The sequence below is a fragment of the Podarcis melisellensis genome (genome assembly GCF_964234715.1).
Source record: "Podarcis melisellensis genome assembly, chromosome: 13".
Classification (NCBI taxonomy): domain Eukaryota; kingdom Metazoa; phylum Chordata; class Lepidosauria; order Squamata; family Lacertidae; genus Podarcis; species Podarcis melisellensis.
Window position 1 is genome coordinate 1,612,510 of NC_138545.1, and position 16,395 is coordinate 1,628,904.

Below are 16,395 nucleotides of genomic sequence, written 5' to 3' on the forward strand. Positions count from 1 at the left end.
CAGGTTCCTGGGAGGTTTCCCGCCCCAGCCTTCAGCGCTGCCTCTGAGCTCCTCCCCTCCCCTTTGGCTTTGCAAAGGGGGCGAAGGTGGGAGGCCTTGAGCAAATGATTGAGCCAAGAGGATCCTGTGGACTTGACACAATGGCTTCCTGGCCTCCTGGGCCAGAGAGCCTTTCGTAACGAACAAAGCTGGAGAAAAGCAACGCTGCCTTCCATCGCATAATAGTCACAGCCCCCTCTTTTTTTTTTGGTCCTTAAAACTGGTCCCAAAGCATTCGCTGTGTAAGAGTTGCAGGATTTTCTCAGCACACCTCCTCAGCACCAGTCGAATGTACAAGGGGAGCAGGCGGGCAAGCGACGTAAACTTGTTTGTTACTAAAAAACTTTTTCCTTGCATAATAAGTTGCGTTCCCCTTTTTGGGATGGAAAAATCAGCATTAAATATGTGAGCGTTATGCGTTTAAATAGGGTAGCCATCGGCAGCCGTCTCCTCCATGGTCCAATCTTCTTTCAAAGCCACCTGGCTGCCTCTGGCTCCTGTGGCAAGGAGTTCCGCAGTTCAACTATCCGGACTTCCACTTACCGGTCTCGAATCTCCCAGCGTTCAGCCGGGTGCCCAACCAAGAGCACACACAACCCCCCCAGACTCCGCAGAAGGACGCCACAGCAGAAACAAAACGTTTTTAAGACCATGATTGGTTTTTACTAAGTGGAAAGCAAAGTTGGGGATGGGGACGGCGGAACCGTCACTGGCCACACGGCCACAACCCAGGCAGCAGTTCGGTTGCAGGGAGGGAAAGGGAACGTCCCACCGGCGGCCCCCGGCCCAGAACTCCCCCCTCCCTGGCAATAAATAATTTTAAATGCATTTTAACCCCCCCCCCAAAAAAAAACACAGCGTTCGCCACCATCTGCCCACAGTGCACCAGGAGGAGAAATCCTTCCTCATGATTGGCTAGATGTGTGTGAGAGAGAGAGAGAGATGGGGAGGGGAGGCCTAGACACACTCTGAAAAAATGAATTTTTAAGGGGTGGGGCGAGGGAGAAGGCAGGCACCCCCTCCCTCCCCACAGGTAGGGGGCTCTCGGAAGGTGCGCTCATGGCACTTGAGAAAGGGGAGCTCCAGGAGTCGAGGGGGGTCTCTCCTTCGCTCCCCCAAACTCAGGCACTGAGGAAGAACTGCTTGTAGAACTTGTTCATCTGTTCGAGGAAGATGAAGGTGAGGACGGTGTGGGGCCCCAGGCGGGCGTAGTAGGGGGTGAAGCCTTTCCACAGGCTGAAGAAGCCCTCGTAGCGGATCACTTTCACCAGCACGTCCTGCAAGGCAAAGGGAGGCGTGGTCAGGGGCAGTGATGGTGCAGTGGTTAGAGCTAGGGCCGTGGCACGAAGGAAGCTCGCGGGGGGGGGGGGAGCTTGAGGGCTGGGGAATCAGTCTCTCAGCCTGACCCACCCTGCAGGGTGGTGGTTGTTTTTGAGATTAAATGAGGTGGTATTTGACTCCTAGTAAGTTAGCAAAGGGACGCAGGTGGCGCTGTGGGTTAATCTACAGAGCCTAGGACTTGCTGATCAGAAGGTCGGCAGTTCGAATCCCCGCAATGACGGGGTGAGCTCCCGTTGCTCAGTCCCTGCTCCTGCCAACCTAGCAGTTCGAAAGCACGTCAAAGTGCAAGTAGATCAATAGGTACCACTCCAGCGGGAAGGTAAACGGCGTTTCCATGCACTGCTCTGGTTCGCCAGAAGCGGCTTAGTCCTGCTGGCCACATGACCCGGAAGATGTACTCTGGCTCCCTCGGCCATCTCACTTCACTAAGTGAGATGAGGCCACAACCCCAGAGTCGGCCACGACTGGACGTAATAGCCAGGGGTCCCTTTACCTTTACCTAAGTTAGCAAAAATGTATAGGACAAATTCAAATATCTGCTGGAAACGTAAAGAAAAAGAAGGTACCTTTTTATCACATGTGGTGGAACTGTAACGTAACAAAAGCTTTCTGGCAGATGATGTATAATGAAATGAAGAAAATGTTTAAAATAACTTTTTTTAAAAAAACCAGAAGCTTTTCTATTAGGAATTGTAGGTACGGGCATCCCCAAAGACTTTTTATGTATGGAACAGCAGCAGCACGGATGCTACTAGCCCAGAGATGCAAAGAAGGCAAAGTCTCTACCAGAGAGGAATGGCAAATGAAGCTGTTGGACTATGCCGAAATGGCAAAACTGACCGGAAAGCTCAGGAACCAAGAGGACAGAAACTTTAAATACTTTAAAAAAGAATGGGGGGAAATTGTAATTTATTTAGGAGAGCACTGCAAGCAGATGAAAACATTAGCAGGGTTTTAATCTCACTTGCAATGAAACAAACAGTATGTCTAATATGGATGGATACAAAATATAGATTATGGAATAATATGCAGTTGTCAATGTTGACAACAGGACCCACGGAGCCGAAGGGAAGTCTCGAGATCGAGAGTAATCTCTATATATGGATATGCATTTGGATTGTTATAAGTTTATATTTGTAAAATGGAATAGAAAATGATTTCAAAAACAAAAAAATGAATGAGGTGGGGAGAGCCAGGCAAGGGCGCCCCCCCTTGCACCCCATGGGGAGAAAGAGGTGGGGTGCAAATGTGGTGAGAAGGAAGGGGAAGGCGGAACAGGCAGGAACCCGAGCGATAAGCTGGGGTTTAGTGGATGACCTCTGGAGGTGTGAAGAGGACGGGGCAAAGAGAGACAAGATGAAGGAGTCTTAAGATTGCTTGGGAAGCAATCAGGGAAGAAGATGGGGACTGAGAGAGCTGGGGCAAGGCAACTGACCTACTAGGAAGAGTCGCTGGGCTCCCCAGGCCTGAGCTGTTTTGCTTCTTTCCATAAAGAGAATTTCACCAGCCTTCTGTGATTTATTGCTTTATTGCTGGCAGCGGGGAGGTGGGCGTCTGGTGGGCAGATATAACTGCGGGAGGGCAGGGGAGGACTAAAGGGGTCACCAGCCCCCGTGCAAGCCTAGCTCTCCAAGAAGGGAAAGAGCGACCAGCCGCTTGGACTTTGGCCCCTTCTCTCCGGCAAAACGAGACGCACCGGAAGCTGACGGGGCAAAGTCCTGGCGAAGAGAGGCCTGTTTTGTCCCTGCCAAGCAGCCCCCTCCGAATCGGCTGTGGGGAGAAGCGAAACGCCTCTCCAAGGGCAAGAGAAGGGAGGCCGGCACTGGCCCCCACCACTGGCGGAGGAGCGAAGAACAGAAGTGAAACCCTGCAGGATCCGACCATTGGTCCACCCAGCCCAGCGTCTGGTTCCCACTGTGGCTGACAAGATGCCCCCCAGGGAAATCCAGAAGCAGGACCCAAGCGCAAGAGCAACCCTCTCCCCTCCTGTCCATGGACTGTCTCTCCAGAGTGGCGCATGCTCTGGTTATCTCTCGCTTGGACTACTCCAATGCGCTCTATGTGGGGCTACCTTTGAAGGTGACCCGGAAACTACAACTAATCCAGAATGCGGCAGCTGGAATGGGGACTGAGAGTGGCCACCGAAACCACATAACACCGGTCCTGAAAGACCTTCATTGGCTCCCAGTACGTTTCAGAGCACAATTCAAAGTGTTGGTGCTGACCTTGAAAGCCCTAAATGGCCTCAAAGGCCCAGTAGGCCTGGAGGAGCGTCTCCACCCCCATCATTCTGCCCGGACACTGAGGTCCAGCTCCAAGGGCCTTCTGGCAGTTCCCTCCCTGCGAGAAGCCAAGTTACAGGGAACCAGGCAGAGGGCCTTCTCGGTGGTGGCTCCCACCCTGTGGAACGCCCTCCCACCAGATGTCAAAGAGAAAAATAACTACCAAACTTTTAGAAGACATCTGAAGGCAGCCCTGTTTAGGGAAGCTTTTAATGTTTGATGTTTTATTGTGTGGCTGGGGAAACCTAGCCAGATGCGTAGGGTATGTATGTAAAGGTAAAGGGACCCCTGACCGTTAGGTCCAGTCACGGATGACTCTGGGGTTGTGGCGCTCATCTCGCCTTATTGGCCGAGGGAGCCGGCATACAGCTTCCGGGTCATGTGGCCAGCAGGACTAAGCCGCTTCTGGCGAACCAGAGCAGCGCACGGAAACACCAGTTACCTTCCCGCCAGAGTAATACCTATTCATCTACTTGCAATTTGGCATACTTTTGAACTGCTAGGTTGGCAGGAGCTGGGACCGAGCAATGGGAGCTCATTCCGTCGTGGGGATTCGAACCGCCGACCTTCTGATCAGGAAGCCCTAGGCTCAGTGGTTTAACCCACAGCGCCACCCGCGTCCCTTGGGTATGTATGTATAAATAAATAATTATTATTTCCAGAAAATGGCGTTCAGAAACATTGCTGGCTCCAGCTGTGAAGGGAGAGCAAAGGTTAGGAGATCTCTGTGTGTTTTTCTACCCAGGGACACAAGCAAGGAAGCGAGGGAGGTAGACTCCTCCCGCTCTGAATACTGTGGGCTCCGTGATCCGTCTCTAGGGCCCTTGGCTGGGGGGGCAAAGTCCTCCTCTGAAGGGAGAGGGGCCTGGGGTCCAAAGTCTTCCCCCCCTTCCAGGAGAGAAGGAGCTGGAAGCAGCTTCCCCCTGCCAGCCAGGGAGAGAGGTGGGAGAACTGCAGGCCCTGGGCTTGGCTCTGGTGTGGGGCATGAGGCAAGCTGTGGGGAGAGGCAGGGGGGGGGGGTGAGAGAGTGAACCCAGCCTCCCCTCTTCCCCAACAACCGCAAGGCATCCTGAGCAGCCCACTCCAGTCCATTCCAGTTGCTGATAACAACAACAACAACAATAATTATTATTTATATATACCACGCCCATCTGGCTGGGCTTCCCCAGCCACTCTGGGCGGCTTCCCAAAAAATATTAAAATACCGTAATACATCAAACATTAAAAGCTTCCCTAAACAGGGCTGCCTTCAGATGTCTTCTAGAAGTCTGGTAGTTGTTTTTCTCTTTGACGCCTGGTGGGAGGGCGTTCCACAGGACGGGTGCCACCACTGAGAAGGCCCTCTGCCTGGTTCCTTGTAACCTCGCTTCTCGCAGTGAGGGAACCGCCAGGAGGCCCTCGGCGCTGGACCTCAGTGTCCGGGCAGAACGATGGGGGTGAAGACGCTCCTTCAGGTATACTGGGCCTTTGAGGCTGTTTAGGGCTTTCAAGGTCAGCACCAACACTTGGAATTGTGCTCGGAAACATACTGGGAGCCAATGTAGGTCTTTCAGGACCGGTGTTATGTGGTCTCGGTGGCTGCTCCCAGTCACTAGTCTAGCTGCTACATTCTGGATTAGTTGTAGTTTCTGGGTCACCTTCAAAGGTAGCCCCACATAGAGCACATGGCAGTAGTCCAAGCGGGAGATAACCAGAGCATGCACCAGTCTGGCGAGACAGACAGCGGACAGGGAGGGTCTCATCCTGCGTCCCAGATGGAGCTGGTAGACAGCCGCCCTGGACACAGAACTGACCTGCGCCTCCATGGACAGTGGTGAGTCCAGAATGACTCCCAGGCTGCGCACCTGGTCCTTCGGGGGCACAGTTGCCCCATTCAGGACCAGGGAGTCCTCCACACCCACCCGCCTCCTGTCCCCCCAAAACAGTACTTCTGTCTTGTCAGGATTCAACCTCAATCTGTTAGCTGCCATCCATCCTCCAACCGCCTCCCGGGTCTTCTGAGCAGTTGCTCACTGTCAAACTGATGTTGTGCATCCTTGCGGACTAGAAATCTCTCCCCCCCCAATGCCAAACCCCACGGCGGCTTCCGTGCTTCCCTGACTGGGGTGGGGAAGAGAGGAGGGATCCCCCCAAAAGAGCCCGGCCCACACTCACCAGCCCGTTCCGGTACTCCGGCTTCCCATCAATCATCCGCATGTTCTGGATCCTGGAGGGGGAAATGCAAAAAAAAGGGGGGGTAAGGTGCGCACCCTCTGCTGCTGAAGCCGCTTCTGGCCAGTGCGGAACAGTTGTGGGAGTGTTGGACTAGGAGCTGGGAGAGGCTGGGGTTCGAATCCTCCACTCAGGCATGGAGCTCCCTTGGGTATGACCTTGGGGGCCAGCCACTGACGTCTCTCAGCCTGGCCTACCCCACAAGGTCGTTGTGGGGATTAAACGAGGAATCACCTTGAGCTCCTTGGAGGAAAAGGCGGTTTAAAGGCCATAAATAAATCAGGAACAAATTGCCTATTTGGCACCTGCCTCTTGCAATATTTCTCTTCCTGCCTTTTGTCTCCCTACCCTGTACCTGATCGTGCTCAATTGTTTGTTTCTCTTGTTGAAATATGGGAGTGTTCTGCTTGTTATGCATTTAATAAGGTCCACAAATGACAACACTTTGGAGGTCCCAAGTCGCAAGGTGGTTAGATTGGTCTCAACTAGGGCCAGGGCCTTTTCAACACTGGCCCCGACTTGGTGGAAAGCTCTGTCCCAAGAGACCAGGGCCCTGCGGGACTTGACATCTTTCCTCAGGGCCTGCAAGACAGAGCTGTTCTGCCTGGCCTTTGGCTTGGACTCATTCTGACCCTTATGTTTTCCCTCCCCTTATGGTTTTGATCAATGGGCTACTTTTAAAATGAGGCTGCATTTTAAATTGCATTTTAACCTGTATTTTAAATTGCTTTTTTCCCCCTATTATGTTTTTACTGTAATTTTACTGGTGTTAGCTGCCCTGAGCCCAGCTTTGGCCAGGGAGGGCGGGGTATAAATAAAATATTATTATTGTTATTATTAGTAGTAGTAGTCGTCGTATTTTACAAAGAAGAGGGTCAATCCCAGGCTTCCCTCTCCCTCCCTGCCCTCACTCCCACCCCCCAAAGACTGCTCTTCCTTCCTTCCACCCCCCAGCACCCCACTGCCCTCCCGGACCCTGACCTGGTCTTGGCAATATCCACCGGCATGGAGGCTGCAGTCGTCACCAAACCGCTGATCATGCTGGCACAGAAGTGGCACAAGATGTTGTCCCGGAAGTAACCTGCGGACAAGGCAGAGGAAGTTTCGGCTGCTGCTGCCATCGCCTCTGGGACCCCTGAACCCCCCACCTCCCCTCTGGGAGCCCTCAAGCCCTACAGGAAAGAGGGCGGCGGAGCTTGCAGGGGCCTGGCAGGGCTGGCCGAGAGGACAGAGACCCCTCCAGGCCTTCCTCGCCCCTCCACCCCCAACTGGGACGCCGCTTACCCGAATCGAGGAGGAACTGCTTGGACTGGGAGTAAGAGGCCAGCTGGGCTGCGTTGACGACGACGGCTCTGGCCATGGTGGGGACGCAGCCCTGGGGGATAGAGGAGAAAAGCCATTAGGGGCTGGGGGGCACCGGAAGCTCCCCTCAAGGAGGGGAGAGGGGCTCTCGCCTCACAGTGGAGCGGCAGCTCATATCAGCGGCCAGGAAGGGCAGAGGGCAGACCAGCCAGACCATTGGGTCCGTCTAGATTAGTGCTGTCTACACCGACCAGCAGGGACGCGGGTGGCGCAGTGGGTTAAACTACAGAGCCTAGGGCTTGCCGATCAGAAGGTCGGCGGTTCACATCCACGGCTCCCTCGGCCAGTAAAGCGAGATGAGCTGTTCTCTTAAAATGGACGCTGGAGATCAGCGGGAGGAAACCCCTCGCCCTGGCAGAGGCTGGGCACTGTTACATCCAGAGGCACAAAACACAGATCTGTGTTTTGGGATGAGGAGACCACTTAGCAGAGCCTAGAATTAAGGCGAGAGCAAGCTGTTTTTCCAGGCCCGACAGTGAGATTCCCCCCTCCTTATTTCACCCCCAAGTAAGTTTAAATAAGGGTACATAGCTAAGAGGAAAATACACCTGGAAAATGCAATGGGAGAGACGAGAGGAGAGCAGCAAGAACAGCCCAAACCCGATACGGTGGAACCTCGGAAGTCAAACTTAATCTGTTCTAGAAGGACGTTCGACTTCCAAAATGGTCGACTTCCAAGGCTTCTTTGACAGCTAGGCCTTCTGCAGATCAGAAGCCGTGTTGGACGTTCAGGTTCCGAGGGACGTTCGAAAACCGCAACATTTGCTTCCAGGTTTTTGATGTTCAGGAGCCGAAACGTTCGGAAACGGAGCGGTTCAAGAACAGAGGTCCCCCTGTACCTGGCCAAGGCAGGTGAGCAAGCAAGGGAAGTCGCATTTCAAGAGTGGTTTGCCCTTAATACAGAAAGCAGGAAGGGTTTTCTTCCCATTCCGTTATCGGCATCCGATAGCCAGGCAAAAAGAGGAATTCTCAGGTTCGCCTCTGTGCGAACTCGAAAATGAATGAGAGCCCATTTCCTCTGCTGTAATAAATTCATTAAATTACAGAAGAGGCCTGACCCTCCTTATTGGGTGAGACTTGAGCAATCGCGAGGGCAGAGTCAAAACTTTCCCCCTGAGCCCACCCCTCTTCCTAAAGGGCCGTACCCTCCAGAGCGTGGGAACCCCCTCCTCGCGGGTTATCCGCAGAAGCGCGTTGAAGACGTTTGTGTAGCCCCTCCTTTGGTCAGGAGGCAACCTGGAACAGAGGAAAGAAGAAGGAGGAAGAGAGAAGACTTGAGAAAGAGAGAGGAACAGGCCCAGATCTTCCCAACCAGAACCAGCCCGCATTTTTGGCATTCCTTTATCACATGCACAGCGGAGGAGCTTTCGTTCCCAAGACGAGCCGGCCAAATCCGGGACCGGACTCGATCCTCAGATAACATTCTTTGCTCGGAAACAGCTGGACTGCTTCCAGCTTTCTTAGGGCAAACTCCTTGAAATCAGCACACAGGCAATAACACTCTTCAAATGCCAAAAATGTTTTCTTCCTAATTGCTGGAGGGACTGCAGAAAACTCGGCACATTACTGGCTGCAAGGTTTCGGGGATCCGGTTTCAAGAGAAATGATAAATATTACTAAAGGAGCTACCGCTTGCTACCCAAAATTAAAGTTGCTGAGTATTTTCGGTGATATCAATGTGGATATATTGTCCAAAGAACTGGTCTCCTGTATGATCTTGGCATCGCAAATAATAGTTGCAACTCAAAGGGAAACAGCCCCAAATCTTACACTGGAAGCTTGGTGCTATAAAGAAGAAATTTACAGATAAAGATATAAGGATCAAAACCGCCAGACACTTGCAATGTGATTTGGCATTCTTTTAGGACCTAAAGAGCAAAACCATCATCAGAACCCTGGCACCTGTCTCTGGAGCAAGACTGGATCGGAGAATGCTGACAGTCTTTACTCGGACTCTGGTTATTTCAACCCTGAACTCATTCTACCTGCCAGTCTTCTGTGTTTGTTTCTTATCTTTCAATGTTCTAACCGTTCCCTCTTGTTTTATGTACGAAATAAAAATTATCTGCCCAAGCAGAAAAGAGAACCGGTTTGCATTTTGCCACCAGCACAAGGCCAGGAACGATGGACCCACCCACTTCTGGCAGGGGTGCCCCTGCCCCCTGCCAGTGCACCAAGGGGTCTCCCCCACCCACCTGCCATCGGCCGTCATGCGGATGAGCGCCACCTCGGCAGGCGTGCCCACAAAGGCCCCAATGGCGCCCGCCGTCATCCCGATCACGGCCTTCATGAAGAAGTTGGGGGGCGTCCCGTCAGAGGAGGTGAGCTTCTCGAAGAGGATGGTGTAGATGCCCAGTCGGGTGGTGGTGTAGGTGGCCTGGCGCAGGAGGCCGGCGGACAGCCTGCCAAGAGAGAGGGGGGCACAGGGGACTGAGAACCAGAGCCAGAGGAGCCCCTCCTGGCACCCAAAGCCACGCACGCCTCACGCTGGCACTGAAGGGGTTTGTGGCTGCAGCGCTTCGATTCTTCCAGGCTGCGCATTTTGAGCTGTGTTCACACTCCGGGGTCAACTTGAACAAATAATAATGATGATGGCAATTTTAGTGTTTATATGCTGCTCATCTGAAGGGGTTGCCCCACTCTGGGCAGTTATTAAAAACGATATAAAACCTCAAACATTAAAAACTACCCTGTAAAGGGCTGCCTTCAGATGTCTTCTAAAAGTCATAGTTTATCTGTTTGATGTCTGACAGGAGGGCGTTCCGCTGGGGGGGGGTGCAGCTACTGAGGAGGTTGTGGGGCTACGCACCACCCAAATAAACAGGGGAGTTGGCAGCTTAGCCCCCAAGTGGAAACCAGGCCCTCAATATGTCCTGCCAGGGACAGCCTTCAAATGTCTCTTCCTTCTGCCCGCACAGAGGAGAGGGAGGAAGGAAGGGAGAAAGGGAGGGAGGGGGAAGGGGGAAGGGAGAAGGAAAGGAAAGGAAGGAGACGGGAAGGGGAGGGGAGGGATGAAGGATGGATGGAATGAAGGAATGAAGGAAGGGAAAGGAGGAAGGAAGGGAAAGGAGGAAGGAAGGAAGGGAGGAAGGGAGGAAGGGAGGAAGGAAGGAAGGAAGGAAGGAAGGAAGGAAGGAAGGAAGGAAGGAAGGAAGGAAGGAAGGGAAGGGAAGGAGGGAGGAAGGAAGGGGCTAGTGGTATATAAACTGAATAAACAATAATAAACATCACCTGTTCTGCAGCCAAGTGCCCCTGCCATACTCCCCCCCCCCTCTCTCTCTCACACACACCAGGCCCCCCAAGGCCCCTGCTCCCCTCGAGAAAACTTACCCGGTGTAGATGCCCCGCACGCCCTCCTTGCGGAGGATGCTCCCCACGGCGTGGAAGCTGGTCTTGTACTCCTTCGTCTTGGCGCCTTCGCCGCTCAGCTGCATCCGGTTTTTCACCAGGTCCAGGGGCTGCACAAACACGGTGGCCGCCATGCTGGGGGGGGGCAGAGAGAAGGGGCAAGAGGTCCCTTGAGGGCTGGGGGAGAACAGGGAGAAGCGGCAGAACGGGCTAGAGAGGGAGGACCCCCTCCTGCAACCCTGACCCAGATATCTCCGATTATGGTCCTATACATTTTGAGGATGGCCAATGGAGTTTTCCCCTGGAAGGAAGTTCCTCCTTTTCCCTTCCTCGCTTGAAAGACACTCTAAGCTGCTCCTCTAAGCTGCTTCCTTCCTACACTTCAAGATGCTGGACTCAGGAGGAGTCACCGATCGCTCTCTCCACCTCCATGAACTTGTCCCATCCTCCTTTAAAGCCGCCCCTGCCTCCTGCAGCAGAGAGTTCCGCCGTTTCACAATCAGTTAGAAGGACTTTCTGTTCTCTGCCCTGAATCTCCCAAGGCTCAGCTTCGCTGGATGCCCACCAGTTGCTGTGTTGCGAAAGAGGAAGAAAACCTTTCCTCCAAGCCACGTCTTATTTCTTGAACTCCCACGGTGTAGCCTCTCGCTCGACTTTGCTGTAAGAATTCTAAGGTCTCCAATACAGAATAAATGTTCAAGGAAGGACGTATGTAAGTATATAAACCACGTGTCTGAAATAGTACAGGAGAGCAATCCTGAAGCCATTTGGACTCTCCCAAATTGACCTCAAATATTTCTCTGCAAGGAGGAAGGAAATGGGAAAAAGCTTTCCAATTGTCTTTGGGCTGTAGGGGCTTACACCTCCCTGCAAATAGAGTCTGGCAAGGAAGTTCGGTTTACGAACTTAATCCGTTCCGGAAGTCCGTTCTTAAACCGAGGCGCCCTTTCCCTAACAAGGCCTCCCGCCGCCGGTGCCCTTCCACCATTCGGATTCCGTTTTTAGGTCAAGGTAAAGTTCGTAATCCGGGACACTCCTTCCGGTTTTGCAGAGTTCTTAAACCAAATAGTTCTTAAACAGGGCTGTTCTTAAACCGAGGTACCACCGTTAAGCTGAGCAAACTCTCAATATGTGGAAGAGATTTACCATCTCCAAGGAATGGCCAGGCTACCCAGAAAATGCAATCGGGTAAGGCATAATCAGGGACGCGGGTGGCGCTGTGGGTTAAACCACAGAGCCTAGGACTTGCCGATCAGAAGGTCGGCAGTTCGAATCCCCGCGACAGGGTGAGCTCCCGTTGCTCGGTCCCTGCTCCTGCCCACCTAGCAGTTCAAAAGCACGTCAAGTGCAAGTAGATAAATAGGTACCACTCCGGCGGGAAGGTAAACGGTGTTTCCATGCGCTGCTCTGGTTCGCCAGAAGCGGCTCAGTCCTGCTGGCCACATGACCCGGAAGCTGTACGCCGGCTCCCTCGGCCAGGAAAGCGAGAGGAGCGCCGCAACCCCAGAGTCGGCCACGACTGGACCTAATGGCCAGGGGTCCCTTTACTTTTAAGGCATAATCAGGTATCCTGGCAGGCAGGAGAGAAGCAACACTTTCAAATTTCTGCTGGAGACTGCCTCCTTCTGCAATGTATGTTTGGGGGTGGTTCTGGGCCATAGGGTGGGCAATTTCAGAAGTCTCTATAGGGGCTTGCGCACCATTGTCTCTCCGACCTCCTTGCAAGCAGAGGAGGGAACTCTGTTGCAGCAGAAAAATAAAGATCTGCCTTGCTTTCTCTGCATCCTGCCTCCACCCATTCATCTCTGACTGATCATGGACGTAGCAAAAGCCAACCCCCCTATTTTTTCTATAGCAACTTTTCTCCCAAACCACGCAGACTTTCCTCCTAAGGGAGCCACCCGTCTCCGCAGACGCACAGGAAATATTTCCCTTGTCCTACTCAGGATTCAGTGAGAGCTGGACCATCAAGAAGGCTGATCGCCGAAGAATGGATCCTTTTGAATTCTGGTGTTGGAGGAGACTCTGGAGAGTCCCATGGACTGCAAGAAGATCCAACCTCTCCATTCTGAAGGAAATCAGCCCTGAGTGCTCCCTGGAAGGACAGATCCTAAAGCTCAGGCTCCAATACTTTGACCACCTCATGAGAAGAGAAGACTCCCTGGAAAAGACCCTGATGTTGGGAAAGATGGAGGGCACAAGGAGAAGGGGACGACGGAGGACGAGATTGTGGGACAGTGTTCTCGAAGCTACAAACATGAGTCTGACCAAACTGCGGGAGGCAGTGGAAGACAGGAGTGCCTGGCGTGCTCTGGTCCATGGGGGTCACAAACAGGCGGACATGACTAAATGACTAAACAACAACTCAGGATTCAAATCCTGAAGCACTCCCCCTCTGTCCCACTTCAGATCCTTCCAGAAACCTAAATAAGCCAGATTCCCTCTGTGTCCCTCTCCGCAAGGCAGCCTAAATCTGCTTCACACACCCCTCAGTTACATAACAGGCTTTATTTAGGGAGGTTGGCAAGGAAAGCACCCCAGGAGCCAGAGGAGACCATTCCCCCCCCGAAACCTTCCTCCCTAATCCTCTCTTTGCCACACCTCTTCCTGCTCTCCCCAGCTGTTCCCCCGTGAGACACCCCGAAATTTGACCGGAGGGGAGCCAGAGCCGTTGGCATTCCATCGCCCCTTCCCCCTGATGCGGTTTAATCCCTCACTTGGCGCTTAAGCGGATTAGCACTTCTGGCAGCACAAAAAGCACTGCTCCAATCATAGAGTGTAGCTCAGCCCCGGATCACTGAATCGTAGAATCATCGCCAGATGACCGTAGAATCATCTAGCCCAGCGGTTCTCAACCTGGGGGTCCCCAGATGTTGTTGGACTACAATTCCCATCATCCCTTGCTAGCTAGGGATGATGGGAGTCATAGTCCAACAACATCTGGGGACCCACAGGTTGAGAACCATTCTAGTCCATGTCCCCCTACAATGCACAAATCGCAGCTAAAGGATCCCTGGCAGTGTAGAAGCTTAGCTCCGTAGGCAGAGCGTGAGACTCTTAATCTCAGGGTTGTGAGTTCGAGAGCCACATTGGGCGAAAGGATTCCTGCGCAGGGTTGGAGCACCTGACCCTCGTGGCCCCTTGCAACTCTATAATTCTGTGAGCGGATGGCCTCTCTTTGAAAACAGCAAAGGAGCGCCCACCACCTTCCAAAGTCCGTCCATTCCAGTGTTGAACAGCTCTTGCTGTCAGAAGGTTCCTCCTGATGTTGAGTCGGGATCTACTTTCTCATAACTCGAAGCCGTGGGTTCGAGTCCTACCCTCTGGAGCAGCAGAAAACAAGCTTGCTCCGCCTTCAGATATTCGAAGATGGCTCTCATCTCTCCTCTTTCCTGTGTTAAACTTACCAAACTCCTTCAACTGCTCCTCATCAGGCTTGGTTCCCAGACCCTTGGTCATTTTGGTCTCCCTCCTCTGCACACCTCCCAGCTTGTCAACATCCTTCGTAAATTGTGGTGCCGAGATTTGGACACAGTATTCCAGGTGTGGTCTGACCAAGTCGGAATACAGTGGGACTGTTTCTTCCCTCGATCTGGACTCTAGACTTCTGAGCCTAGAATTGCATTAGCCGTTTTTGCTGCTGCAGCACGCTGATGGCTCACGTTTACCTTGAGGTCCACCAAGACTCACCCCCAACCCAAGATCCTTTTTCACATGAGCTGCTGGCAAGTCAGGTGTCCCCCGTCTTAAAGGAGGTGATAGACCCCCCTCCCCAAGCCAGAGCAGCAACACTCAGCACCTACAGCCCCCCGTAATTGTACATATCTCACTCACGTTCCCTGTTTAAGCATTTACTGTATTTTTCGCTCCATTGGACGCACCGGATTATAGGAGGGGGAGAACAGGGGGAAAAATTTTTTTTGTTGTTCTCCCCCTCTAAAACAAGGTGCGTTCAAGGTACATTCACCAGAGCTTGTGAATTTTTTTGGAGGGGAAAATGTGCGTCCTATAGAACGGAAAATACGGTAACCTCTCTCCATGGGGAGTTGCTGCACCAGAGAATTTGAGCTCCCCTTTTCCAGCAACCTCCTTTTGCAGCTTGGACAGCCGTCTTCCGGTGATTCTTCAGCTCTGATTCCAGCATCGCATGGGGCTGACCCTCGGAGGATGCCTTCCAGCCCTACAATTCTATAGGACTCCTCACTTAGCCAGCCTCATTCGCTCTTGCACCACGACCCGAGTCCCTGCGACTTCCCTTGATCTGGACCCTAGACTTCTGAGGACGCCGCCTAGAACAGCGTTCGCCTTTTTTGCTGCCGCAGCACATAGTGGTCTCAGGTTCAGCTTGTGGCCCCCCAAGACCTCCCCTCTTGACTCTTTCCCTATGTGCTGCTGCTGCCATCCCATAGTTGTGCACCTGCTTCTCCCTGCCTCAGTGTGGACCCCCTAGCACAGCGGTTCTCAACCTGTGGGTCCCCAGATGTTGTTGGACTACAACTCCCATCACCCCTAGCTAGCAAGGCCAGAGCTCAGGGATGATGGGAGTTGTAGTCCAACGACATCTGGGGACCCACAGGTTGAGAACTGCTGCCCTAGCAGATCCTATCCCTTCACTGCGGTGCCAATCGCCTGGAGGGCCACAGGATGGGAGAAGGGGAGCCTTTGGGGCTGGGGGAGCCCCCCATTGCCCATGAGCCCTTGCGGCAGATTAAAAAAACCCAGGTGCCTCGTACTACAACTCCCAGCAGTTGGAAAGTGTAGTACAAGGTGCCTGCAGGTCCCAGGTGGGCAGAGCCTGGGCCTTTGGGTCTGGGGTGGGGGGGAGAAGAGACCCCCATTACCCATGAGCCTTTGCGGCAGATTAAAAAAACACCTGTTTCCCTCCCAGGTGCCTCGTACTATAACTCCCAGCAGGTGGGAACTGTAGTACAAGGTGCCTGCAGGGTCCCAGGCGGGCCTTTGGGTCTGGGGGGGGAGAGAAGAGACCCCCCATTACCCATGAGCCTTTGCGGCAGAGTAAAAAAACCCAGGTGCCTTGTACTACAACTCCCAGCAGTTGGAAAGTGTAGTATGAGGTGCCTGCAGGTCCCCAGGTGGGCGGGGCCTGGGCCTTTGGGTCTGGGGGGGAGAAGAGACCCCCATTACCCATGAGCCTTTGCGGCAGATTAAAAAAACACCTGTTTCCCTCCCAGGTGCCTCGTGCTACAACTCCCAGCAGGTGGGAACTGTAGTACGAGGTGCCTGCAGACGGGCCTTTGGGTCAGAGGTGGGGGGGGAGAAGAGACCCCCCATTACCCGTGAGCCCTTGCGGCCAGAGGCGGGTGCGCGCGCAGCCGGGCCTGGGGGGGGTGTCTGGAGGCGGCTCTTACCCGGCGAGGCCCCCGAAGAGGAACTTGACGGACTTGGGCGACGTTTTGGGCTTGCCGGGTCCCGACGCCGCCATGACGGCTCCGCTCGCGCCGGGACCAAGGTGACTCCGGCGGGCGAGAGCGAGGGGAGCGGGAAGGAGCCAATGGCTGCGCGACGAGAGGGGCTTCCGGGGCGGGACTTCCGCCTCGGAAGAGGAGGAGGCGGAGATGAGGAGGAGGAGGCGCCTGCGCAGTAGGCCTCGCGAAGCCGCCGGGAGGGTGGGCAAAAGGAGGGCGACGCGCAGGGCCAATCGGAGCCGTCCTCGGCTTCCCGGGCGAGGAGTCCCCTGCGGGACTACAGCTCCCATCAGCCCCCGCGGCAGGCGCGCAGGCGCAGCTCGGAGAAAGGACAGCGGACTTTGAATTGACCCGGTTTAGTCCGTGTCAAGAATTGCGAAGGAAGC

At 53.8% G+C, this 16,395-nt stretch overlaps 1 protein-coding gene across 1 annotated transcript; it reads right to left on the bottom strand.

Moving 5' to 3' along the window:
- Window positions 1–679: 679 nt before the first annotated feature.
- SLC25A11 (solute carrier family 25 member 11) lies at window positions 680–16,113 on the bottom strand. The gene is made up of 8 exons (XM_081887000.1): window positions 15,953–16,113; window positions 10,566–10,718; window positions 9,431–9,637; window positions 8,381–8,471; window positions 7,158–7,248; window positions 6,855–6,954; window positions 5,817–5,868; window positions 680–1,316 (listed from the first exon to the last, which is right to left on the bottom strand). Exons 1-8 carry the CDS (start codon window positions 16,024–16,026, stop codon window positions 1,161–1,163), a joined length of 924 nt encoding a protein of 307 aa, XP_081743126.1. The 5' UTR covers window positions 16,027–16,113; the 3' UTR covers window positions 680–1,160.
- Window positions 16,114–16,395: the final 282 nt, after the last annotated feature.

Bases quoted from the DNA above. Each gene is read 5' to 3' on its own strand.
- SLC25A11 (XM_081887000.1), bottom strand. From the start codon at position 16,026: ATGGCGGCGTCGGGACCCGGCAAGCCCAAAACGTCGCCCAAGTCCGTC. The intron at 9,638-10,565 runs GTAAGTTTTCTC...CTCTCTTGGCAG, and splicing joins GTGCGGGGCATCTACACCGG to GCTGTCCGCCGGCCTCCTGC. The intron at 7,249-8,380 runs GTACGGCCCTTT...TCTATCCCCCAG, and splicing joins GGGTTCCCACGCTCTGGAGG to GGCTGCGTCCCCACCATGGC.